Raw genomic sequence first — 27,395 nt, 5'->3', positions numbered from 1 at the left:
AAGACCACCTTAGATAGCCTCCCACCCCTGAGTTAACAAAAAATGCTGACTCCATTCTCAGTTACTTTTCTTTAGCTATATAGTTATCACTCTGGGAAAACCTACCCCTCTAGCTACTGCACTCAAAGGAATATTTGGAACCCCAAAGTTTTTCCACAGTGATTTCTGCTTGTGATTTCAACTTTCCCCCACGCTGTCTCTAAAATAATCAGAATTTGGAATAGTTTGATCCCAGGATTGGAAACCTATTCTCTAACAGAACTACCAAAGATGTTTATTCAAACTCAACTCCTCATCTTCCTCCTAGGGAGCACGCCCTTCAGAGCGTTTGCTGAAGAAGGTAAGAAGAATCCTATGATGAAATTATTTCCAATGATTTGTTGTAATTAACACAGATTGTGTTGTTCTGATTCATTTGCAGCGGCACTGGTCTGTGTTGTTAATGAAGCCCTCCCTTTTGAATTCTTAAAGCCACTGTTGAGTGAGTGTCCAACATGAGAGAGACACATCCAAGTTTTCAAACTGGTAAATTTTACTGAGTGTTCAAAACCAGTTTTTATGCATGTTGCCTTTTACACAGGAATGCAAGGGAGTGGGAACTATTATAAACACTCAGTGAAAGCATTACACCAACAGTCCTTGAAAATGTCTCCAGTTTTACCATGTACTGTGTGCAGGAGGATACTGTCAGCAATGATTTCGTGTAACTGAAATTAAACAGTGGAACCTTTGATACCAAAGTGATTTTTATTCGAAGAACAAATTATTTGTAACCAGATTGCACTGCATAGTTCGGTGCACTGTAGCGATGGAGGACTTTCACACTCCTGCACTTTCAAAGGGGGGGTTGCTAATGCTGATTTCACTATAAGCATGTTTTACTGCATTTCCATATAAACAAGTATTGTGACAGTTCTTGAGGAAATGTATGAAATGGCAAAAATTATTGATTAGGACAGGTTCTAAGCAAATGTAACTAGATTCTGCAATGTGCTCTGTGCCTGCTCAGGGGGAGTACATTTTGCAAACTATGTCTTTTGAATGTTAGGTATTAGAAGCATGAAATACTCTGCATTCTTAGAGTTCTTGGATTTTTTTATCCAGCTAAAATTTATAGGGGTAGATCTGATCCACTTACACTAAATAGCAGCAAAGAGTCCTGTGGCACCTTATAGACTAACAGATGTATTGTAGAATGAGCTTTCATGGGTGAATACCCACTTCGTCAGACGCATGAGACGCATGGCATGTGTCTGACAAAGTGGGTATTCACCCACGAAAGCTTACGCTCCGATACATCAGTTAGTCTATAAGGTGCCACAAGACTCTGTTGCTTTTTACAGATCCAGACTAACACGGCTACCCCTCTGATACTTTACACTAAATAGTACCTTTAGTCCATGATGAGTCACATTGAAACTGAGTAATGTGCTATTCAATATAAATCAAGATATCAGAATCTGGCCAACAGGTAATTAACATCAATGGGGTTGCAGTGGTGTAATATAGCGGGCTTTTGCCAACAGAATTCTGCATGACAGGATATTATTTTTATAAAATGTGTTAATCATGCCCAGAATTTTCAAAAGCAGAAAAATATTTTGCAAGCTTTTGCTTTTGGGAAGCTACTTAAGATATTGGACCAGATCCTCAGCTGAATCAGCACAGTCCTGTTGCAATCTGTGGCGCTATGTCAGTTTATACCAGCTGGAGACCTAGCCCACTGTCACTGGAACCGCAGGTGCTCAGCACCTCCAAAAATCAGGCTCAAGGTGTCTCAAGTTGGGCTCCCAAACTTTACAGCAACCCAAAGTCACTGGACACTGTTGAAAATGTTTGCCCATTCCATTTTGTGTTTCCCAAGATAAGCACACATGGCTCAAATCTCCATTACCCTGCACCTCCTCATATAGTCCTATACATCAGTGCAAAGTGTCAAACAGTATTTTTCTGAGTTAGCATCATTTTACATTGGGTTTTGTACTTACTTTTCACCGGTATAAATGACTACACGAGCTGCAGAGAAATGGTGAATCCGCCCAGCGCTGCTGTCCAATTTTAAATGCACCAGAATATCCAGCTGTGAAAAAATGAAGCAGGGAGATATGTAATTGCTATCTGTAATTACTGTAACCAGGTTTTGGGATGTCAGAACTGCAGCCGAAAGAGGGCTTTTTTAGTTGTTTAAGAAAGGAAAAAACCCTTACTTTCCCGAGCACTGACGCAAGGAGCGTGGCTGCGACAGAGTGGGTGTTGTGTCCATCTCCACTGAATGAGTCACAACACTACAGTTCAAACTGTGTTAGCCAGAAACATGTTTAAACATAGCTCTTGCTAGCAAAGTGCTAGCATGGTTTTCCTGGGCAGCTTGGATGGAGCTGAACTCTGGTGACCTCCGTTAGAAGTTGGTTTACAGAACCGTGCTATAGACTGAGGAGCATTTTAATAGTCTAATCTGTCGTCTATTTTGGGTTAAGATTTTTGAGACACACAATTCCAAGTGGGTGCAGCACCAACATTGGTTGAATCTGTGTCTGGTGTAGTACCACTGTGTCATTTAACTTGTATCCATTAGTGATTATGGATAAACAAATCCCACAGGACTAATACAATTTCCTTGGCCAATAGAAACTAAGCTGATGAATTATTTATTTTATTTTTTGCACTGTGTTAGACAGAGTTGTGTCTAAACATAATTATTCTGACCTAAATTATCTCAACCTCTAGGCCTGCAAAACTGGCTGGAGATTTTGTGGAAAGGGACTTTCCTTGTAAGATTTCTGGTACTTCTTGCTTCCGCTTAGGCTAGAAATAAACCTGGCATTGTCTCTTGGTGGCATTTTGGCCTTTCCATTTCCGGACCTGGACAGAATCTGGAAGGGCAGGTTCGGTTTGAGTTTGGGACAAAGTTTTAGAAAGATTCTTATACGATCTTCCCCCAAGCTACTTAGTGCCTCATATACGCAACCCAAGACCTGGCGATAATCCCCATCTATCCTGGTATTCCATATGAACCACTCTACCATTGAAGCAGGTTGGCAGTATCAGCTACTTCCAAGTCTCTGAGTCTTAGCCAAAGCCAGATGCGCACAAAGCATCTGGGGCACTTGTGAGCCAACAGGCCTTTAAAACATATGATTTAAAGACAGCAGCCAGTGCAGACTGAGCAATGGGGAATATCAGCTAAGGTACAAATAGTTTTGTGAGGAAAATCTGTGAATCCTATGGGAACAGCCAATAATACAGAAACATTCTCAGCCCATGGATGCTAGGGTGTGTCTGCGTTTCAAGACGGAAGTGTAAATTCCAGCGTGAAGAGACATAAATGTGCTAGCTTGAGAGAGGGAAGCTGTGGCAGCGCAAGTGGTGGGAGGAGTTAGCTGCCCTGAGTACATACCTAGCATCGTGAACAGGTACATACTTGGCATGGCTAACCTCTCCAGCTGCTCACACAGTGCAGCTACACTCTGCTTCCAGTGAGCTTGCGTGAGACTGTCTCCTTGAGCTGGAATCTACACCTTCATCTTGACGTGTAAACGGACTCAATCAACAACATGGCCCGCGATGAACAAAGAGCTATGTGAACTTTTCCTTTGGCCTTTGTGTCTGTCTTAGTATCGGGGAAAAATTCCCAATTCAGTTAAGAAATAGTCTTCCAGTGGATATCAGCCCTTATTGCAGAGAATGGACATTGTTTGCTTTGTTCTTCAATCAAGTTCTCCACGTTAGTTAAAAGAAAATGAAAATTAAGTCCTTGAGTCTGTGTAACGTCACTGGAAAAGAAAATCTTCCCATTTAAAGATCACAGCAGTTCTTTCATTTGCTGAAAGTGCATCGTGAAAGCTGGACACAAAGGCTAGATCCTGAGCTGGTGTAAAACAGCATAGCTCCACTGGATCCATGGACTTACACCAGATGAGAATCTGGCCCTAACAATTTACCAGCAAAGATAAACCACTGTCTGGCACCATGGCTGTGTATCAAAAAGACAAAAGTACAGTCACAGATTATAAACAATTACAGAAAGCTTAGTCCAGAGCAAACAGGCTGCTGGACTCCACTTCAGCGTACTTCCTCCTCGGGACATTGTTTTAAGCAAGCCTGAAGCCACAAACTCATACACCACAGAAATCTCATACACAGACACATACACAGACACACCCATAATTAATGCAGCAGCAGAGCTCTCACAGCTGTTTGGAGTACAGCTTGGTACCCCGTATTTCTCAGTGAGATGAATGGTTGGGAAGAAAGGGGTGGGGCGGGGAAGGTCTCCCAAACAGGAAACAAATGAGAAAACCAGTAACAAACATTTAGAATTTATTTCAAACACGATGCCTCAGACATCTGGCCACAGGGCCTCAGAGGGGACAGCAGTAATGGAACCATACTGATGTTGGCATTGTTTTCTATTGCCTTATACTTTTTCATCTCACAAATACCCGGAGAAGCTTCCTGTTGCTAACAAACTCCGTAATATCCACCAGAAATTACATTTGAAAGACTTGCTGAGGGCAAAAGAGTCTATCCACCACTTCTGTCCCACTTATACCGTCTTATGAGGACTTCAAAAGCGTATAGGCCTTGAGCTAACCCTCTGCAGCGGGTAGATTTCATGCTGAATGCTTTCCAGAAGGGCCTTCATAATTATGAAACCCATCCACCTACTATGTGTGAGAGATGGAGTGTATATGAGTGTGTCTTGCTGACTACCCGGAGAGGTACATCATGAATAGTAATAAATCTTTGTGAAAGCCAAATTCAAGTCCAAACAGTTTCAAATTTCTAGTGTTGAGCATATGTTCAGAGAAACCAATAAATATGGACATTAAGAGGCTGATTCAGCAAAGCACTTACGCATGTGCTTAAAATTAAGCATGTGTGTTTAAGTGCTTTGCTGAATAGGATATTTGGGAAGGAAGCAGGTCCAGGAAAGGCTTCTTTTATTGTAATACCAATGATTCTTCCTAGCCATTGTTTCCTCTTTTTTCATATTCTTTATTCTGTTTGAATTGTACATAGATTCAGCCTACCTTCTGCTATGAGATGAGCAGTGTGCTGCACGCACTGTACAAGAGGCTGACACACCACTTGAATTTATACTGTTTGCTTATGTACTTGTCAAATTCAGATCCCTGGGACTATCTCAGCGCTGCACTCTGCACTCCTGTAGTGCATGGATGAGTGCAGTACGTTACTGTACTGTAGTTTCAGATGCCAGGTGCATACCTTTAAGAGGCTAATACAAGACAGATTCACACCCAATCTGGACCTTGATATCTGCAGTCTTGGTGAACTGCTCAAGCCCCAGAAAGCTGTGTTTCTGGCTCCTCTGGAGGCAGAGATATTCAAAATCTACTAGGCCTGCAGATGGGGCAGCTATTGCAATCGTGGGACAGCAACAGTAGTAGCTTAGCTAAATGCTACAGTCATCAGGCATCAATAGATGCTAGGTGAGATGCTACATTCATGGGACTGCAGTACTGAAGGTAGAGGATTTAATGGGCCAACATGGATGACTCAGGAGACAGCATGACTGAAGGTGTAAAGCCCAGATGACTTGAGAGGTTTTTTCCCAGCTCTAACTCTATAAGGAGTATATTGTAAGGAACTATCCTGCAATGGCAGGTAGTGATCTAGTCAACAATATTGGTCTTTCTCCTGACATCTTTGGTTCTATGGCTGGTTTTCTGCTGCAAAATAAAAAAGCTGTAATTATAATTACTGAATAGTAAAGAGTCACTCTCCCTCCCTTGGCTTTGCCTCATATTCATGGCTATTGGTCATTTTCATGATAATAGTTCTCCAGAACTCTAGTCATTTTCCCTTGCATCTACCCCAGTTAGAATATTACTTAATTTTGCAGGCGTCCTTTATATGAGCAAAGTTAAGTACAGTATTGGAAAGCTCAGAGGATTTATTTAGAATCAGATGTTTCTTTGCTAGCTGGCCGTGCAGGATCAGACTCAGAGATGGAAAAGTGCCGGCCTCATTCCTCTGGCTAGACCCGTCAAGGCACCAGAAACCATCTGCTGTGGGGTGTGGTGGCCAGATACACCAGCCACAGGAAATGTTTCCGACAGTTCAGCAAAATGTTGTCATGCAACACGAACCACATGGAGCGGCTAGATGACAAAGCACGTTGCAACATAAATCAGGCCCCAACTGGATCCCGTACTGTGCATCAGGCACTTGCTTTCAACAAGAAGATGCTTTCTTAGGTTCACAGTGTTCTCCCATTCACCTGCCTTCAGTGCCAACAAAAACCAAACAAACAGACCCCAGTAAGTGTATTGGGCACCAGCACCAGGCACTCCAGGGTTTAATTGACACAGACTGCATCTTCCTAAACAACAAAAATAAAATCAGGGCAGTGCCTTTCAAAATGTCACTGCACCGCCACGTGTCATGCCATGATTTTCAGTCGCAAAATACCATTAAGAATTATAAGACAAAAGAGCCAACAGCACTCTGAAAACAGCCATGCAATGCTTCCAAATAGTCCATTGTTGCTCCTTTCAGGATTTTATTCTGAGTTTCATGATATTTTATATTTTTGTTAAAGCTTGAGCTGCTGGAGTCATGTGTGTAAGTGAGAACTTCAGCTTCATTTTTAAAAAGTCATTTCCTAGTTGCAGAGAGAAAAAAAACTTGAAAATGTGACCCCTAATAGCTCAAAATCCTGAAGGTAAATAAAAAGAACCCCAAATGTATTATTTTTCAAAAGGCCATGATTTTTAAGCTAATATGATTATTTGGGGGCCTGACCCGTGATTTTTCAGTTGGCAATAATGTGGAACCCACCCAGTGGGTTACAGATTCTTTGTACTTAAACTCCTAAGTCATATAAGAACATGAGTACATCAGAACAGTCATACTGGGTCAGACCAAAGGTCCATCTAGCCCAGTATTCGGTCTTCCAACAGTGGCCAATGTCAGGTGACCCAGAAGGAATGAACAGAACAGGTAATCATCAAGTGATCCATCCATAATAGAAAATAATACATTGCACATGTAGAGAGAAGTGAGCAGAGGTGGTAGGGTTGGCTCTTGTTCTGGATTAGGTTTAAACTGAGATTGAAACCAAATCATGGACAAGAAGATTGGATTTGAAATCTAGAGAGCTGCTTGTGTGAGATTTTGTTCTCAAATGTCAGAAACCCTGTGAGATCAGCTGTTTTTGTGAGTTTTCCACCACTTTGAATTTCCGTCTCCAGAAGTGGCCATATCAGAGCAAGTCCCAGAAGAAAGGCTCCTGGCAGATTCAGAACTCAAACAATAAGGGGCAAAGGTGGGTCCATACCCAGGGATTTGAATCTCAGACTCAGGTGGGTTAGATCTATGGTAAGTAAAGGATATATAGGGATCACTTTGCCCACTACTAAATGGCAGTTGTCTCTGGAGTAGAATGAACGAGCTGCATATTACACACATTAACACTATGAATGCAATAGTTTACGGCAAGAAGTGAAGCACGCTGTCTCCAAAAGGGAATTTCAGCATGGAGAATGTAGTTATTTTAGGTAGAATTTGGTCCGGACACTTAGGTTAATACACCCATTGTTACAAACAATGCCATAGGGTCTTTAACAGCCATAGGTGCTCAGGAAGTCTCCCTTCCAAGTACTTACCTAATACTTCTTTTGTGGTTTGGATACAGTTAATCGGATTGAAAGTTCCATTTTTTCAGCATGAACTAAATCTGTGGTAGCATTCAGAAACTGCAGTGTCTGCAAAGTAGGCTACCACATAATATTTAATTATAACATGACGAGATGGGGAACTGGTGGTTTGGGTCCAACTGAAACACAAGTATTTAGTTAGCCCATAATAGTGGGTATTTCATTGGCCTAGATGAAGATTTCACCATGGCACCACTGGGGGTATTATTAGACACAAATAGATTTTCCTTGGTCTAACTTTCTGGTCCCACATCATTGGCGATGGCTTCTCTCAAACTTCCATCTTTGATGCCTCCCAGACTTAGCCCTCTGGTAAAGAACATTTTAAATAAGAAGCGACTTTGCTCCTAAAATCTGAGAATAAACCCTAAGCACCAAAATTGTCTGATGTCATAATGGAGATGACTGCGCCAGCAGAGAATTTGGCCCTACTAGAAGCATGATGAGCAGTAAGGACGACATTAGCCATATTGTAGAACAAATACGGCACTAAATTTTCTAGTACAGCCCAGTTCTTAAACAGCTCCATTAAGTGGAGAGGTGTTTCCTCTTCCTCAATAGCATAATTTTCATGCCACACAATGACACCGCCTACGCTAAAAATTAATATGTACATTCATAAAACCTCATATATCTTGCAATAACCATTTTAATACAAGTAGTGACATGCCAGCTCTGCTCCTTTAAATTAAATGTACAAAGCACTAAACAGAGTTGCAGAGCCTAACTCTGGCTATAGTTCTATGCACATAAAGAGCAGAAGCAGGCCCCAGACCTTTGGCAAAACTATCCAAGCAACATTTTGGAGAGTGGCATGGTGAATATATTGCTTCCCATCTTGGAATCATGTACAGGTGTCTTTGCTGCTATATTTGCCTGAGAACGCCACAGTTGTATCCTGCAATATTTTTCCAAAATAAATGTTTATTGACCGTAAGGTCTTTCCTTCCAGAAGCAAAAACCAGGGTAGTTTAGCTTCAGCAACGTATAACTCAGCAACTAATGGGATAATCTGCCAGTTTTGTCACCTCCACCAGTTTCATAAATAGGATTTTTCAGGAATCTAAAAGTTACAATCTTTTGAATATTAACAAGAACTTTATGTGTGGAGTGAAGTTTGAGACCATGGAAGTTGTGAAGCAGGTGACCAGTTTGCATCCAGAGCTGAACCTAGAGGTTGTGAAGTGCCACCTAAACCAAAATAAAAGAAACTGGTGAGTTTTTCACAGCTCTAGTTGAAAATAATGTTCTTCAAAAGCTCCTATTTCCCCCCCCACACACACACACACAAACACACACTTGTTCCGAATCAATCTTGTACTAGTTTGTATCCAATAGGTAGCAATTACTTTGGGGATGGAAAGTCCCCCATTGTTTCCTGATGTGACATATGGAAGCTTGATAGGTGGTTTTGGTATCTTCTGTCTTCTAAAGCTTCTTTGTTTTTCTTGGAGATACCTGAGAGACATGCTAACTGACATCTGTCATGCAATTCCTGCTCATTTTGTTGACCTACACAACAGGCCTACTTCGAAAATAATCATAAGAGGCTTCTCCAGGAGGTTGTCACACCATGATAAACAGCGAACCATGAGCTCATCTTTTCAGATGTGGGCCATGGGATGTCTAAGCATTTGAAATATTTTCAAAGCAATTCTGAGCTTTCAAAGACATTGTGTCTAGTTGTGGTGTGAGAAGTTGCAACCCAATAGCAGTTGGGGGCTGTGAACTGGAATGCACCCACTTAGAATTTGGCAATGCACATTGCATTGATTAATCCACATCTGCACCAATCTACAACTGAAATAACAATGACAAGAGATGAAGCAGTGGTAGGAGGGAGTCATGGTTCCAAAGGGGAATGTTTATGTTTACAAACTGCTCGGAAATAATAACAGAAATGGATGTTGAACTGAACTGCTGCTTTCTGCGGTGGTTCCCTCTAAAATCTGGATCATCTTGGGTGAAATTTATATCTGTACACATGGTCAGTAATGGACCAAGCCCATGCACTACTTAAGTCCCAATTAAGCCCCCTTTTGAAGACTTAAGGGATGAATGGGTGTTGTGCTGAACACAATGTTTGATTATCTGCCAGAAAGGCATCCAGCCTGGATTTGAAGACATAGAGAATCCACAACTTCCCTTTGTTTGTAGTTTGTTTCAATGGTTAATCACATTCACTGTTATAACATTATGTTTTATTTCTAATTTGAATTAATCTGTCTTCAGCTTTCAGGGATTGGTTCTTGTTCATATGCTTTTTTTGTGTGTGCTAGACTAAAAAGTCCTTTAGTACTTGATATTTTCTCTCCATAAAGGTACTTATATGCCATGATCAAATCACCTCTTTATCTTATCTAATCTAAGATAAAGAGATGGAGCTCTTTCAGGCTGTGCACTATATAAATAACTAATGCAAACATACAGACAAAGACAGATTTCCTACACTACCTTTGGCATACAAAATTGGATTATTTCACTGTCCCTCATGTCTCTCTTTGTGAAGCTCACTAATTCTCTACTTGTTCTGCTGCATTGTTTCCTTTCAGCACCCATACTATCAAGTAATTCTTAAGGGCTGAAAGCCGTTGCACTGCCAACAGAGTAATTAATTTCTTTGAATGGGGTTCTTGTTATGCATGTACTGAACTTCTTTCACTTCCCATGTGGGGTTTTCCTCCATTCATTGGTTTTCTCCATCTGTGCTTATTCTATGACTAGTGTATAAGGGATGTTTTTTCAGTTGGGAGGGGGATTATAACTTTAACTGATCCTCACAAGTTGCGTTGTTGAACTCTCAAGCAGATGTTTCTTGGTTTACACACATTATATACAACACCCTAATCCAAATATTGTAATGTAAAGCCATTACTTTGTAAGCCCAAAGAGGGCTGAAGACAAAGTATTTTATTCTGTATCTGCATTTAGACTTTTTCTGTTCAGTAACTGGATTTTTCTTTTTAAATATTTGATATTCGGTAGCCATTTCAGATCTGGAGAAATGCCTTTATTAAATACTTTATGGTTTAGATCTGCTCCGGAGAAACATTTAATATGTATCAGTATTTGCTCTTTTAGAACATATTCAACGATAGAAGAGAAAAATCAAACCATTAAAAAAAAAAAATTTAGACAGAAGGATTTTTACATTATTTTCCAACACAAGATGATTATTATATTATAAGATCACTGGGGCAGTGATGTTATGTGAATACAGTGCCTAGTAGGGATGTAAATATCCAGTAAAAAGTTAACTGTTTAAGCAATTAAAAATATTTTGTTTAAATGGTTTAAATGGTTAACCAATCGGGCGTGGCTGGGGTGGCTTCAGTCGGGGAGTGTGGCTAGGGCTGCTCCAGCTGGGCGGCAGTGCTCTGGCCACTTTGGCCAGGCAGCATGGATGGGGCCACTGGGGTCAGCGGGCCAGCCGGCACGGGGCTGCTGGGGTCGGCCGGATGGCCCAGGGGTTAATGGTTAAGGTGAGTTAGCTGGTAAGACTAATGCTTACCGGTTAACATTTTACATCCCTATTGCAATGGAGCCCTGATCTTTGATTGGTCAAGGTGCTACCACAACACAAATAATATACACTACTCCTTATTACCCTGGCTCACCAGAAACAAATAGTAAACAGTCCTTCATTCATTAACAGCAAATAGATCTCAGGAGGTAAATAATACTTCCATTTAGAATAAAGAGATAAGTTAGGAGATGGATAATGGACTATACAGCTTTTTGTATGCAAGATGCAAGTTCAAATTCACCCTGGTAGTGACTGAAAGCTGTTACCCTCGATGGCTGACTGGGGTCTGTGTGAAATTGCTTCAGTGATCTTGATCTACTTCCCAGTGGACATCGTGGAAAACAACTGCAATTCATGCGCATATGAACTGTCTGAGCAGCGAGAACAATCAGGACTGAAGTAGTCCATCGTTCAGGTCCAGGTTTTCAGAAGTGACTAGTGATTTTAGTTGCCTCAGATTTTAGGTGTGCAAAATGAAACATCTGAAAGGGGCCTGATTTTCAGCATATGGGTACTCTGCACTTTCTGAAAATCAAGGCCTTCAAATTCTCTCTCTAGAGGAAGTTTGCATGGGCTGCTTCCCTGCTGTACTTGTTCTGGGCATTTATATAGGAATTTAGGTCAAAGTGTTCAAAACTGAGTGTCTAACAGTTGGGTCCTAAATCCATATTCAGGCACCTAAATAGAATCTATTTAGGCTCCAAAATCTATATTTGGGCTTTTAAACAGAAACTTCTATGTGCCTAAATATGGATTTAGAAACTTAACTTTAGATTCTCACATTTCAAAATCTTGGAATAAATCCTCAAGGCTGTCAAGGCACTATACATTCATCTACAATGTAATAAAGAAAAAATAGCGTGTATATTAAATCAACTGTTCTATAAAACCATTTCACGGAAGAGAGAGAATAAAGCAATGACCCCCTAATGTCAGGCATACAAGAGATGAGGCTGCTATTAAGATAATCTAATAATCATTGGTGCAAATAATTTCCCCCTAAATAAAATATTAAAATTACGTGGTAAGCCCTGCTTGCTAATAGGGTCCTGTGAATAGCTCCCCTCTTTGCTCACATGCAAAGCACTGCAAATATATCACTTGACACTTTGTAAATCACACTGGGACATGAAAGGTACTGAATAAAACAATTCTATTCATTAAACATATTGCAGGAATACTGTGAAATAGAAACTACCCAATGAGGGAAGCAAAAAATCAGATACTGATTGTTCAGAATACTCTGATTATTAACAGGGATGGTTTTCAGATTTTTGAGCCCCTTGGTCAGGTCAATTTTGGGTGAACCAATTCTCTGTATTTTCCTCCGCCACAACCCCTTTTTTCATGCCCTCTCCAGGCAATAAACTTATCCAACATCAGTCCTATGTCAAATCTGGGCCTGTCACACAAGCTGGTGCACAGGGTATACACCGTACCTGTGGTGTTCCATAAGCACTTCTTTGGATTAAACTACATATGTCTTGGTAAGAAAACACTAAGGCCAACTCTTCCAAAACTTGCATGTTTCCAGTATGGCACCAGCATCCATACTTAGGTCTCACTGATTTCAATGGGACTCTTCGTGTGCTTAAAGATACATAAATGCTTAAGTGCTTTCCTGGATCAAGGCATTGGTACCTCAGTAGGTAGTGTGGTTTTCAGAGATGCGAATACCAACAGCTCCCATTGAATTCAAGCCTTAAAACTTTGTACATTTGAAGCTTTGTCACTGCCTACCCTTCCAAAAATCACTAGAAATAAATGATGAGTACTATGGGAAAAGCTAAAGTTACAAAGACATTACTAATGTTGGGGGCTCAGAATTTCACCTATTTTTTCTCTTTGATCTCTACCATTTTACAGCAGAAAGGCCTGAAACTCTGAATATTGCTGGTATTCGAAGCCTTGAGCTGAGAGTTTCAAGAGGAGATGGGGATGCTCAGCATCTTATAGGACTGGACTATTATTTTGTTTTCTGTACAAAATCAGATGTTAAGTTGATTTGAAGTCTATACAATGACAAATAAATAAATTGTTTGACTATCATCGCTATGGCGTTCCATTGCGGTTTAGTGAAATAGTCAGGACAACTGTCTTAATTTAATTATTTCTTGATAGAGACATTTCTAATAAATGCACTGAAGCCCAGACTGGAGGAATATATATATAGTGCAGTATGTATTCGAGGAAAGAATAACTGGATATGGAAATCAGTGAGTAATTTAGAGATCACTCCACAGCACTTGAAGAAATTTTGTGCAGAAACCAGATGCACATTGAGCACCTCCATCAAGTGTATAATAATGCCAGTCATGGTAACAGGCAAACTATATCCGATTAAACTTGCTTCTAGGGACTTGTCTTTGTATTGTCCTTAGCGGGGAAGTGCAAAACCTTCCCAAACACATGCCTTTGAGAGTCCTCTTCACAGTTCAGTGCTCTATCAGATGAATTCCAATGGCACAAGAGAGCAGCTGTTCATTGTTACTTTAAGTCAATCACAGGTGAATATTGTTTCGGCATCCAGGGACCTCTCTAAAAAGCAAAATCCTACTTCTTCCATGGTAAGGCAAGCATCATGAGTTCCGTTTACAGGACCTGGTGGACTCAGCACCTCTGGCCAAAACTCTAGACAAACTTTAAACATTGTAAATAAAGAACAGCTGATTTCTTGGCCAGGATGCTTAATACAAACCAAAGACTTAGGCCACAAGGTTATGTATATGTGTAGACATATACATAGCGATAGGTAGATATGGCAGTGGAGGTAAACTATCTCATGCTGAATATACTTAATTTGGAGAATGTTCAATTTAGCCATAATAAGTGAACATCAACTGAATCTCTAATTCATTTTCTGTGTTTCCCTTAGCAAGCACAGTTCAACTGGAAGATGAAACAGTATCAATCGATTTCAAAGACAGAAATGACTCAGAGATTGAAGAAAGCCCAACTCTGGTGGGTGTCTCTTGAACTGAGGATCTTCAGACCTAGCTAGCACTGTATGCCTTGTCTTCTTGCTTTGTCTTTTGAGCAGTCAGATTTTGAGCTTGTGGCTTTATGGTAATAAGTGATGATTTGTTCCAAAAATAAAGGGTGGCCAAATACCAGTTTTTTGCTTTGCAAAAGTTTGGGTGGCGGGAGATGAAGCTGATTTCACAGAATATTCAGGGCTTGCTATGCACTTATACCAGTTCTGCCCTCCATTGGCTTCGGTGGAGCTGCACTGATGTTGAACTGATGTAATACAATGGACAAACAAATTTGTAAATTTCTATGACACTGGGTAAAACTCCCCTTTCCTTGCCTCTGCATTGACAATGTTTTGCTGTTAGTGATTGCTGTGGCAAGCAGTTCTAACTTTCAGTTGCATCGACTGTTGTTCCTTTACAGTAAAGTTGAATTAGTGACAATGAACAGAAAACCTGAGGATTTAATTTTTCCCTTTAGAAACTGATGAACTGGCATATTGTCCTCTATACTGGAAATACTTCCCCACAGCTGCATTCCTAAAGCTGGGCTTCATGGTGGACATAGCTTATTACTGATCAGTAATTCAGCATGTGTTTTTCACACTGCAAATCCAGACAGTCAAATATAGACATATTATTATTATGAAAACTTGTAAAACACACGACAGCCAAACAGGGCTGTTTCTTTTCTGTCTTTGTTTCACACACTTTTCTTTTTTGTGAAACATAGGGCTTGATTCTCAACTGATCTTGAGCTGGGGATAAAAGGTACCTGTTTGTGGCTCCCTGATCATGTGGCTGTTTCGGAGCCAGTCCTGGGGTAGATTTGAGCAGCCTAGGGGTTGCTGGACTGCAGCATGGTCACACTTCATCCCCATCAAGCCATTCACAGGAGGATCTGCAGGCAATTGCATAGGAGACTGCTATGCTTTCTATATGCCCACAGGGGACTCCCTCAAACTAGGACAATAGGATACCTTTTCAGTCCCTCTGTGCTGCAGGAGTAGAACAAAAAGAGCAGAGCTGACCTCAGAATCCAGACATTGGACTTTATGCAGGCGAGGAAATTAAAGTTCTGCCTTTATATATAAATGTTAAAGAGACTGGGTCTTACTTTGTCTCTCTCTTTTTACATTCACTCCTCCCAGTTGCCCACACAACTGCACACCATAAGAGACCTGTTCCCTTTAGAAGACCTAATAACCACAGAAAGTATGGTCGCCGATAATGAAGACAGCGAGAACTCTACTGACGCGGATGTGGTTGAAAATTCTGAAGGTAGAAGCCTTTACTTGTGATTTTTAGTTTCACTCGACTGTAAGTTATGTTCACTGAGGTTCATGAACCTGTCAAAGCCAAGCTGGACCCATTCATGGCTTTGCACTGAAATCCCATGAATTCCAGTGGTTGGAACTGAGTTTTGCTTTGGCATATGAGGTTTGTTTCAAAATGGAAAGTCAAAGCGGAACTGGGATGACATTTGTCTAGACTCACTATGAAATAGTTCCACAGATCCCTGCAAAGCAAATTTCATACAGTTGTCTGGAACAGCCTGGCCATGGGCTCTGCTTTCCTAAGTACCTGCAGCCCTTCACCTCCCAAACTGCAGTTGCTCACACAAGCAGTTATTGGAGAGGTCACTGCCCCAGGTCACTCCCTGTTCTACCTGGACATGGGAACTGGCTCTATCTGTTGATAAATAAGAAGACATTAAGTTAACTACAGTCCTCAAACAAATTTTCTGTCTTTTGTTGCTCTGTCTGCTTTTTTATGCTGCAGCAGTTGCATATCCCTGGACAAAAGATCAAGCACATTTGTTTAAAAATGTATGTTCTTCGGTCTCCTTACCTGATTCTTTGTCTCTGCTACTAGTCTGGGCATCTCTTGACTTTGTTCATTATTAAATAACAGAAGCAATGGTAACCAACTCTGAATTTTACAGGGGGAGTTTCAGACTCACTGTCTAAAGTACGTGTGGGTGATTTGAGAACACTTTCCTCTAGGAAAGAAAACAGCAATTGTGTTTCATCTACTTCGGGTTGCTACTCAAGTAAGGAGTTAATAACACTGGCTAGAGAAAAAGATTGTGCAGCCTCTGTACAAACTTCCCACACACAAGCTTTGCCAATGCATTGCCGTTCCAATCTGCAACACACTTGTTCGTTCAGACTTGGTTCTTTATTAAGTAGAGACTGTCACTCATGCCAAATTGTAGCAGATTATGGGGTGGATGCAGGCCAATGACTACTTGGAATTAGTATGTGGTGACCAAATTATCTGGCCCCAAGTTTCTGGAGTTCAAAGGTATATGCATTAGTTAAGCCAATGCAACATCAAGTTCCTAGCATTTTATTTATATACAGAGCCAGTTTTTTTAATTATCGAAAGAGGAAAAAAATTTGGTATCAGTCAAGTATGAAAAAAAAAGGCTGTAAGTTCAAGGCAGTATATTCCAACTGCTATACAAAGAATTTCTATCATTTAGCTCAGAACACCTTTTGTATTAAAAATCTTCCAGTCTTCAAAATAAAAGCTATTTCCCAACAACCATAATAATTATACTGTGCACAGTAAGGCTCGCTAAACACTTCTATTCAAGGATCTTACTGTGCTTAACATTAATCAATATACAGCACCCCATTGCAAGGGAGCTAGTATTATCTTCATTTTACAGATGGGGAAACTGGGGCATAGAGAAGAAAAGTGACTTGCTCAAGGTCATCAGTGGCAGAAACAGGAATAGAACCTAGATTACCTGCATTCCCAGCCAGTGCCTTAATCACAAACCATTCTGCCTCATAACAGCTGCAAGCCCTTGATAGGCAATCTCAACAGTCACCTAAAATAGAGAACCCTTCCCTAAATTAGTGCTGTGCAGAATTTAATACCCAAAGAATCACTTTTTCGTCAGGTGCAGCCTGAGATCCACCAATTAACTGCAGCATGATACCCTGAAACTGCATGGTGACACTGGGTCAGTATTCGACAATGCAGCATCTCCGACTCCATTTGATGATGAAGCAGCCTTTTAGCTTCCCCCATATCTCTTGTCCATTGAGAGAGGCGAGGTCTCCCCTTTCTCTCTCTCCCCTCAATCTTTTGGGCACACAGGGAGAAGACCTCCTGTCTCTTAGCAGCTGACAGGGGATGGGGAGGGTTTCTCTTTCCAAGCTGTTGGATGGCAGGGATTGTTTCTCATCTCCTTCTTTCCCCACCACCACCCCTTTCCTGGTTACTGTTAGGTGGGGCAGGTACATGCCAAGGGGGAATGCACCTCCTGGCAGCTCTGACACTGTCAGTGAGTTTGATCAGCATCCCATCACAGGGAGTGTCAGAGGGAGCATCCTAAGGGCTTGTCTACACTACCGGCCCAATCAGCAGGCAGCCATTGATTCAGCAGGGGTCGATTTATCATGTCTAGTGTAGAAGCGATAAATTGACCGCCAATCACTCTAGCGTCGACTCCGGTACTCCACCTCAACGAGAAGCACAAGGGAATCGATAGGATAGTTATTCACGTAGCTGAAGTTGCGTAACTTACATCGATCCTCCCATCCCCCCCCCCCCCCGTAGCGTAGACCAGCCCTAAGTCAATGGATGAAGATAGCATTCAGGGCTTTGAACAGTCACAAATGGGTTATCACTGATCTACCCTATTTTTATTGGTACCTTTCATGTTAAGACTAAGAGGAATGATTAAATGCTCAGGAACTGTGAGAAGGAAAGTTTTGTGCATTATTATAACCATTTTTAAGTGCCATAAAAGATTATGGGTGTGCTGAGCCGTCCTAGTCATCAGTGCCCAGTTTGTGCCAAAGAGCAAAAATATCTTCCCAGTGTCTTACTTTTTCTGTCAAAACACAAACAAAGCCGTCCTAAAAATGATACATTTTCCTTAAAACATTGGCATTGTGTCATAAAGCATCCTACTGCTGCACTTTCAGATTGCAAGCTGTGCAGTACAAACTCGGGGGGGTTGGCCCCATGGAGTGCAGATACTGTAAGTGTAACAGATATGTGCAGGTCAGAGAAGCTCATGGCATCCAAAACAAACTTGCCTTCCTGTCTGCTTAGGCAGAAATCTAGAGCAGAATCTGAAACAAATAATGAAAGATTGATGTCTCTGGGCTCAAGCCTCAAACAAATCAGTCCAAGTTTGACTGGCCCACTTAAGGATCCAATGTAGGAAACAAAATGATATACCAAAGAAACGACACTAGTTTTAATATCTGGAACACTGATCACTTCCCTGCCTGTTTGTTGTCCTGATTTTAACCAGGCAGGTGTCACTCTGCAGTTAGATTAGCTAAGATATTGCTACGATTTATTATACAAAAAAATTGTGCTAATAGAACATTAAGGTTGCAAAGTCAAGCACTCAAAAGCTAGGAAACGCCAGAGTTAAGGTTATCTGTGAAATCTAATTTACAGTGGTGTTAGATCAATAGAGCTACACTGGTGTTGATCCTGATTCACACCAGTCCAAGATCTCTTTAGATTTCTGTTGGTCTTTGGGCTGGCCTACACTCACAAGTTAGGTCGACCCAGGGGTGAAAAATCCACACCCCTGAGTGACGTTGTTAAACTGACCTAAACCCGGTGTAGACTTGGAAGAATTCTTCTGTCAACCTAGTTACCACCTCTGGGGGAGGTGTATTAACTATAGTGACAGGAGAAATCCCTCCTGTCACTCTAGGACAGAGGTTCTGAATCCACAGCCCAGTTGGCACACAGCTGCAGCCCAGGTCAGATGTGTGCTACAGGCTGCAGGGTCCGGGCTGCCGGCTCCTGACTGCGACACAGCCCCACATGGCAGGGCTCAGGGTCCAGGCAGCCGGCTGCTGCCCGGCCCCATGCAATGGGGGCCTGGCAGGATCTGGGGTCCTGGCAGCCGGCTGCCGTCCCTCCGGCCCCATGCAATGGGGTCCCAGCGAGATTTGGGGTCTGGACAACTAGCTGCTGCCCGGCCCCATGCAACGGGGTCCCGGTGGGATCTGGGGTCCGGGCAGCTGGCTGCCGCCTGGCCCCACCCAGCAGGGTCTGGGTTCAGGGTCCTGGCTGCCCCCCACTCCCGTACAGTGGGGTGTCAGGGTCCCCACGCAGCAGGATCTGGGGTCCAGGTCCCTGCCCCTCACCCCACACCCAGCTCTCCGCTCCTGGCCCCACTCTTTGGAGGGATCTCTGGGTGGAGGGTGCTGAGCATAGGGGTTTGCAAGGGGTGTTAGGTGGGGGGCACTGTGGTTCTCAACCTGCGGCCCACAATGATAAATAGGTTGAGAACCGCTGCCATAGGGAGTATCTACACTGAAGCGCTACAGCTGCAGCTGTGCTGCTGTTGCATTTTACGTGTAGACAGCCTTTATTTCAGCTGCGAGGCTCAGTCTCTTCACAACTCCTTTTACTCTACGCTCTCTGGGTGCTCTCTATTTACACTCACTCCCCAACACACACCCTATTAAACTGCACACCTGTCGTGGTTTCATTCTCAGACCCGTTGGGCTGTAGTTTTTATAACCTCCCCTACAGTGTGACATCATGGTATGAACACCTAACAGTCACCATATTAAAAAGTTATTTTGGTTCTTTCTTTCCAGACGAAGTGGGTGGCGAGCCCGGGACTACAGATGAGAAAGGTAAGTAACAAAATTGGTTATAAAAGGAGCAGATGCATTTAAATCCCACATGAGACATGGCTATGAACTTTTAAAGGGCCTGTCTCAAAGCCCATTGAAGTAAATGGACAAACTCTCTTTGACTCCAACCAGCCCAGAGAAAGTGAGCAAGGAAATTGCTAAACCTAAATGACATTTTCAAGTGGTTTGCAGTATTGTTGTAGCTGTGTTAGTCCCAAGGTACGAGATAGACAAGGTGGCTGAGGTAAAAACATCTGATTGTGAAAGAGAAGTTTTTGAGCTATACAGAGCTGAAGAAGAACTCTGTGTAAGCTCAAAAGCTTGTGTCACCAACCAGGGCTTAATATGCAATGAAAGAGGTGCCGAGGCTCAAGCAATTTTTTTTTACTTTCATAACTGATGCAGCAAGCCTGGAAGTGCCGGGGCTCTGAACTGCCAAGCGTAGAGGTGCCGGGGCTTAGCCCGGCACAAATTAAGCATTATCACCGACAGAGTTTGGTCCAATCGCCCCGGTCAGGTCTCTCTAAACCAAAATGACATATTTTACAGTTCACAGGATTCAGGGAAGATTCTCATGGAATCGAATGTGACAAAAATAATTCCGTTTTACTACAAAGTATTAGGACCTCTTACTATCTGGCCCCATAGTTATACATGGGTTACGTGGAAAACATGCTAACATCCTATACATTTCCCCACTCAGATGGCCTGGCAACAGTTACACTGGTTGGAATCATCATTGGAATCATAATAGCGGTGGGAATCGTTACTGGGATCATCATTGCCGTCGTGAGGAAAATGTCGGGCAGGTACTCGTAAGTAGATTACTAGGCAGGCTTTATGGCTAGAGGCTGCTATAGCTCCGGTTTCAGAGACAGACACACTTCAAAAGGACTTTGATTCAAGATCCAGTGTAGTCTTTCCATTGATTTCACAGGGTGGGGGATCAAGCCCCAGGTCTGGATACATTCCAGATAAGCAGCCAAACATTCAAGCAGTTTATCTGAACCCCAGGAGAGACTGGAAAGCTCGCAGGAACGGGCCCTAATATTTCTAGCACATCTGCTTTTGGACATAGTAAAACATAGCTTGGGACTGCCCTTTATCGTGGCATTCGGTGCTTTTCATTCCAGTCGTGGCTGGAAAACAGAAGTGAAGGGGGAAGAAGGGAAAGAAATATCTAAGCTTTAAAAAAGTTTGATCAACATCCACTTCCAGATATAAAAGCATAGAACCATAGGGTTAGAAGGGACCACAAGGGCCATCTTGTTTAACCCTTTGCCAAGATGCAGGATTTGTTGTGTCTAAACCACCCAAGACAGATGGCTCTCTAGCCTCTTTTTGAAAACCTCCAGTGAAGGAGACTCCACAACCTTCCTAGGCATCTGTTCCATTCTCCTACTGTTCACAGTTAGGAAGTTTTTCCTGTGATTTAATCTAAAACTGCTCTGCTGTAGTCTGAATAATTTACTTATTTATTGGTGGTGCTGAGAGATGGTGTGTCAGTTTCTTTCCTCCACTTCTCCAACTGGGTCATCTACAATCCTTAATCATTTATACCGTAGAGACACAGTTAGTCAGGCGGGGTGAGCAGAGACAAGAAAATGTTCTCATTCGCTGACCTGTTTCTTGTGACAGTCAGTCCCCAGCCAAGGAGCCTTAGGGAATGATAAACTGATGCTGTCAGAGCAGACTCACCAGAGTTAAAAATCAGACTGAGGCATTCTTCTCTGGAACATGCCTCTAACTTCTCTTTAATATCTGTTCTGTGCAGGTTTCACTCAGTGCATCAACCTGTGGCAGAGTCATCTGTCTCATGCTGGTATCTACACAGGACCAGATTCTAAACTGGGGTTAACTGGCGTAGCTCCAGTTCAAACCAACTGAGGATCTAGTCCTGTCTCTCAGCTTCAGTGTTTATGAGAATATCAGTACAAATCAAAGGAGACGGACCCAAAGGGCTGTCTCCCTTTAGTCTATTTTTTCAATTACATTAAATTATGATCTACATTTAATACTTTTAAATTAGTTTAAATTGGTTTTTAAAAATTAATTAAAGGTATCCCTACTGAAAGAATTAGCGCTAAGTTTAGCAGATTCTTGGTCAGAGAGTTTATGCATGAAATTATCCTGGCTGCATACACCAACCAGAAAGATGCAGGTGCAAACACCTATTTAGCTGTATTTGCATGTACTATTCTCTGATTTACATGCAGAACAAGGCAATGGCATGTGCAAATTAAGCACACTGTTGTACACAAACTCTTTGAAAACCTGGCCATCATAAAAAAACAAATAGTAAAGACAATCTTTTTGTTTTGATTTTATTTGGCCTGTTATATGTCTGGCAGACTTATGAGTCCAGAAAATAATGGGTTCATTCCCCCAACCTTCCCATATTTTTTTTGAGTTTTTGATTCAAGTAAGCCCAAAGATCCAAATAAACATTGGCTAAACCCCACCAAGTATCTAGATGGTTTTCATCCAAAATCATAAATCAACACAGATCTGTTGAAAAGCTAGTCCAGGCTCATTTCAAGATTCAGGAATCCAGATTGAGAATTTAGTGTTTACAGTAAAACCCCCAAATTGGAGAACTTTGCATGACTTCCGGTGCGATTCCAAATTTTTCAGACAATGTCAGTTTCTACCTTCATTGAAAGACAGCGAGGCTATATGTGTAGACTGAAGAATGGCAGCACCAGCTAGTAGTTAGTGCATTAGACTGAAACCGAGGAGGCTTGGGTCATAATCCTGGCTCTGAAATTGATTAGTTGTGTGTCCTTGGGTGCACCATTTACCCTCTTTGTGACTCAGTTTCTCCTGTAAAATGGGGGGTACTAACCATACCTATTCCACTTAATCAACCGAAGACAAATCACCCTGTTCCTCATTGTGCCAAGCCTAAGAAAACAAGCTTGGCTTTGTCTGACCCTGTAGAGTTAGGAGAATTCTCAGGAACAGTTCCACAGCCATTACCGCAAACTGAGGCCTGAGGAACAGTCCACAGCCCATTGAGCCCATGTGCTGGCAAGAATGGCTAGTGGATCCATGTAGTCACAAAAGCCTGGTCCCTCTGCCTCCAAGTGCCCCTGCATCCCCCACCAAGTTCTGCTAGGTCAGTGGTTCTCAAACTTTTGTACTGATGACCTCTTTCATATAGCAAGCCTCTGAGTGCAACCCCCCCTAATAAATTAAAAACACCTTTTAATATATTTAACACCATTATAAATGCTGGAGGCAAAGTGAGGTCAGGGTGGAGGCTGACAGCTCACGACCCCCCATGTAATAACCTAACGACGCCCTAAGGGGTCCTGACCTCCAATTTGAGAATCCCTGTGCTAGGTAATGGCTCAAGTGGAACTTTAATGGAGTCCAGCTCTATATTGCGATTTTGTATCTGGGAATCTGTGCCTCCTCTCCCCATATGGCTGTGGAGAAGGAGAGGATTTGCCCCTTATGGTTTGTAATGCACATTGAAATTCTCTGACAGAGAGTGCTCTAAGTACTGAGTGTTGTTATTATTTCCTGTTTAATTTATCCAGCAAATATGTTTGCTGTGAAATGGATGTGTACCCAATGCAAACAGATCCTTTTCATTTCCCATTTCTGCTCCAACAGAAACAAGGAAACAATATTTCTCTACACATTGTCAATGGAATCTATGCATACTTTCCATCGCCAACATCATAGGTCATCATAATGAAATGCCAAACTGCTTTTAAAGTATTTTAAATGGTCTCCTGTCACCTATCATTTAACCGGTATGTGACTGTGTCTGGAGCTGATATTCCAAGTTTCCAGAGTCCCTTCAAAATCTCCCGCTTTGGTGGCATCTGCCTCCTTCCTGCTTTTGGAAGACAATCTTCCACGTATGGTGGTGTCAAATGGAAACGCTATCCCCTCCAACCCTTGGATGTGCCTCTCAACTTTCTACTGTTCTCCGTTTAATCTCTTCCCTCATGTTACCAATTTACCATGGGGAGAGAGAGTGCTACAGAGAGCTACCACCTCTACAATGGGACAATCAATAGTAAAGCTGGAAAAAGGATGAGGAAGGGATAAATTGCAAATATGTCATCAATATTAGGACCTCCATTCAATTTTTTGTCAGATTTGAGCCCTTACACTATGTTAAAACCCATTCGTGAATTTGCATAGCTTCAAAACTGGTCTGCATGGTTTGGTAGAACACACCTGCATCAATGTTTGCAAAGTGCTCAGATCCTAGGATGACGAGGCCTTCTAAGAAGATAGAGAGAGGATAATATTTTCAAAAATGCCTGACACTTGTGCTCTTATCATTTAGGCACTTTTGAAAATCCCACCCAGATACGGGTGCTCTGGAACAGCACATGTTCTCATAATAGGGTTTCAGGAGGATTTAAGTGGCATTCTGCTGGCCATGCACAGGGGTGAGTTTCACCTTAGGGTGACTCATTTTGAAGCTGGAATACCTAGAGACAACACTGGATCCTGCATAGGCTGTCCTCTGTTCACTTCTGACATTCTTGGAATATATTCTAGTACTGACAAGATATATGAGCAGCAAGTCGAGCCCATGAGTGCTTTGCAAAACTGAAAGAAGTAAAAATGTATTGAATACTGTATTTGGGGAATGCACTTGACCCTGCTTTAGTAAATGGGTAGCAGGCTGCACTGGTGATAGATGGGCACTGGAGAGAGGAAAATATTAACTGGGAAGGGGAGGAAAGAGGCAGTAGGAAAGGCAGGGAAGAAGAGGTGAGAGATGACAGAGAAGACAGACAATGAATATATTTTTCTGACTCTGGGACACAAAATAGTATAATGTCACCCCATTTTTCCATTTCTTTTCACAGGCCCTAAAAATAAGTGAAGAAGGAAATCATGTCATTTTAAGCCAGAAAAGAAAAGTGCTTCCTATTTTACAACTGCTAGAGACTCTGTTCCTGTATCGCTGTGAGAAGATGATCCATGGAAATCGTGAATGCAGAATTCCAAATCCATGGGGATCCCACACAGCTTTCTGGAGGGATGCTTTACAAACTTATCAGAAATGCAATGATTCATAGGACTTTGATAATCAAAAGTATTTAAGAGGAATGAAAAAAAACATGCTATAGAAAAGAAAAACAACAAGTAAAGCCACATGCAGTTGAAAAGTGCTTTATCGGTAGTATAAATACAATTGTAGATAGGTGTTAAACCATGCCAGGAAAAAGTCGTCATCTCACATTGTGTCCTGTTGGTTCCTCTGAAAAGTTAAATCCAGATTTTTTTCTGTTATAAGCCCACTGTGAAGTCAGAAAGTTTGGTGTATCCTTCAGTGCTATAAATGTTTAAAACCACCAGTCCTTATAGGATGTTGATTTACTGAATCTGTATTGTTTAGTAAGGTAAGAAAGTAACGTCATCCTAACAATCTAGAATTGACTTCAGAGGGAGACAACTATATTTAAATGATGTAAGCAAATTGCATTCATGGCCTGGCACTTAAATCATTCTGGTAAGGATGCTGCACTTCTATAAAGAAAAGCATGGTGGGCCCAGCTGGAACTGACCTACCAAGTCATCTCTCTGACTGTTGTGCCAAGACCTTCTGTCTTCTCTGTTGCAGAGATGTGCAGGGATTGGAATACACATCCTAACTTAAGCAGTGCTAGGAAAATACCCATTTTTGATGGGTCATTGTAACCTATTACTCAACAAGAGTTGGATTTGATGTGTAGACGATGTCTGAATCAGTAAATGGCATTCTTTTTATACCGTTTTCTTTTCTTTTCTTTTTAACTGCATGGCAGGCTGAGTTTGGCCACACACTGTATCACATCAGATCACTGCCCATACTGATGAGGTGTAACACTTCTCTGGACACAACATAATTTTTACCATGGTATACATGATGCAGTGGGACAGGATGTGACTGAGATTTTGAAGTAAAAGGCTTAAAGTTCCAAATGGCTGCAAAATATCATGTTTTGTAAGGGCCTACTCTGGAATCCACTTCTACAGAGTGGACTAAACATGCCAACTTTTCCAGATTTGCTCTTCCATTTCCTTTGTCTGCCATGATCTATCATATAGAACTGAGCTTTGGAAATAAAAAAAATATGGTGTATCTTATGTCAGATTTTGCAACCGTTAATCTTGATTTTCTTTTATACTATACACAAAACCACTTTAATTCTTACTTCTCTGAATCTTTCTTCCTTCTGTTACTGTCTCTCTGTCCTGGATTCTGTTTGTCTTTTACAGACTTTGGCACATTTCTTTTATTAAAAAAATCAAGTGTATTTAAAAATGTCTATGTACCAGTCTAGATACACTCATGAGAAAAAATAATTTAGAAACCGTGTGCAGTGCAAGGCTCCATCTTGTGCATCAGTGAATCCTGATCTCTGGTGACTACGTTGAGCTCAAAGTATAGAGAGATTAGGAGATGAAAGTAATTCTAGAGATCAGCAATCATTTTAATTTAGCAGACTTCAAGTTTAGGGCATTTTAGTATGGCCTCCATCACGTTCAGCCCTGTGTTTCGTCAAGCTGAGCTTGTGCAAACTTTTCTATCAAGAGAAGGGCCCAAACTGGAAAAAAAAAATCTGGATCTGGGGGTTGGGATGTTTTGATACAGGCTTTTGCTCTGGCCCATTTATGAGTCCAATTTGCAGACCTGGGATTTTTAAAAAAAATCTCAGAATTCAGACATGTTTCGATACAGGGTTTTGGTTTGGGCCTGGATCTTTAAATCTATTTGCTTCCACAGTCACTGAGAGGACATTTGTAATGTCAAAAGTGGAATGTAACATTCTCTTCTTTGTCATCAACTAATTATAAAGGATGAATTTCACCCCGGACACAGGTCAGCTCAAGGCCTGTGCACACCAAGGCTCACTTAAGGCAGGGTTTCTCAAACAGGGGTCGCCGCTTCTGTAGGGAAAGCCCCTGGCGGGCCGGGCCGGTGTGTTTACATGTCCCGTCCACAGATCCGGCCAATCGCGGTTCCCACTGGCCGCGGATCGCTGCTCCGGGCCAATGGGTGTTGCTGGAAGCTGTGGCCAGGACGTCCCTCAGCCCACGCCGCTTCCAGCAGCTCCCATTGGCCCGGAGCAGCGAGCCGCGGCCAGTGGGAGCCGCGATCGGCCGGATCTGTGGACGGGACATGTAAACACACCGGCCCGGCCCGCCAGGGGCTTTCCCTACAGAAGCGGCGACCCCTGTTTGAGAAACCCTGACTTAGGGCCTACTTTGAAGACTTAAATGGGACTTAAGTGATGCATAGGCTTTATGCTCGCCCTCTACACAGGGGTGAAGTTCCCTCCATCTAATGGTACCAGAATATCTTTAATGTTTAAGGAGCCTGACTTAGAATAAAATGGCAATACGCCTTTCTGGCTTGATTTTGGGTGACTGCTCTCATAAAAATATAATCAAGAGCTGTACATTTAAAGTGAGCTGTTTCTGTGATGGACAAGATGGAGTTTAGAGTTGCCTGCATAGGGTGGTGATAAGTGTAAAACTGAATTATTGCTGTTCATTTGTTGTTAAAGACTACTGCTGTGCAATGTAATTCAACTATCAAAGTGTTGACACCCTAATA

The 27,395-nt window shown here is 42.0% G+C and overlaps 1 protein-coding gene across 3 annotated transcripts; it reads left to right on the top strand.

The window, feature by feature from the left end:
* Positions 1–22: 22 nt before the first annotated feature.
* On the top strand, positions 23–26,709 carry PDPN (podoplanin). 3 transcript variants are annotated; one of them, XM_039508738.1, is made up of 6 exons: positions 23–340; positions 14,084–14,169; positions 15,332–15,461; positions 19,778–19,816; positions 20,520–20,625; positions 24,658–26,709. In XM_039508738.1, the coding sequence occupies exons 1-6, from the start codon at positions 271–273 to the stop codon at positions 24,662–24,664; spliced, it is 438 nt and encodes a 145-aa protein (XP_039364672.1). In that variant the 5' UTR covers positions 23–270; the 3' UTR covers positions 24,665–26,709. The 3 variants fall into 3 exon arrangements, with proteins under 3 accessions (XP_039364672.1, XP_039364670.1, XP_039364671.1); XM_039508736.1 differs by having other exon boundaries at positions 20,520–20,631; XM_039508737.1 differs by lacking the exon at positions 24,658–26,709 and having other exon boundaries at positions 20,520–20,635.
* Positions 26,710–27,395: the final 686 nt, after the last annotated feature.

Source organism: Mauremys reevesii, linkage group 21 (genome assembly GCF_016161935.1).
Source record: "Mauremys reevesii isolate NIE-2019 linkage group 21, ASM1616193v1, whole genome shotgun sequence".
Taxonomy (NCBI): domain Eukaryota; kingdom Metazoa; phylum Chordata; order Testudines; family Geoemydidae; genus Mauremys; species Mauremys reevesii.
The sequence above is the reverse complement of the archived record's forward strand: the minus strand, read 5'-3'. Positions and strand labels throughout refer to the sequence as shown.

What these genes read in the sequence shown, in the direction of transcription:
- PDPN (XM_039508736.1), top strand. Translation starts at nt 271, where the DNA reads ATGTTTATTCAAACTCAACTCCTCATCTTCCTCCTAGGGAGCACGCCC. An exon ending in CAGAGCGTTTGCTGAAGAAG is followed by an intron (nt 341 to 14,083) that starts GTAAGAAGAATC and finishes TGTTTCCCTTAG; the next exon opens with CAAGCACAGTTCAACTGGAA. An exon ending in TGTGGTTGAAAATTCTGAAG is followed by an intron (nt 15,462 to 19,777) that starts GTAGAAGCCTTT and finishes CTTTCTTTCCAG; the next exon opens with ACGAAGTGGGTGGCGAGCCC.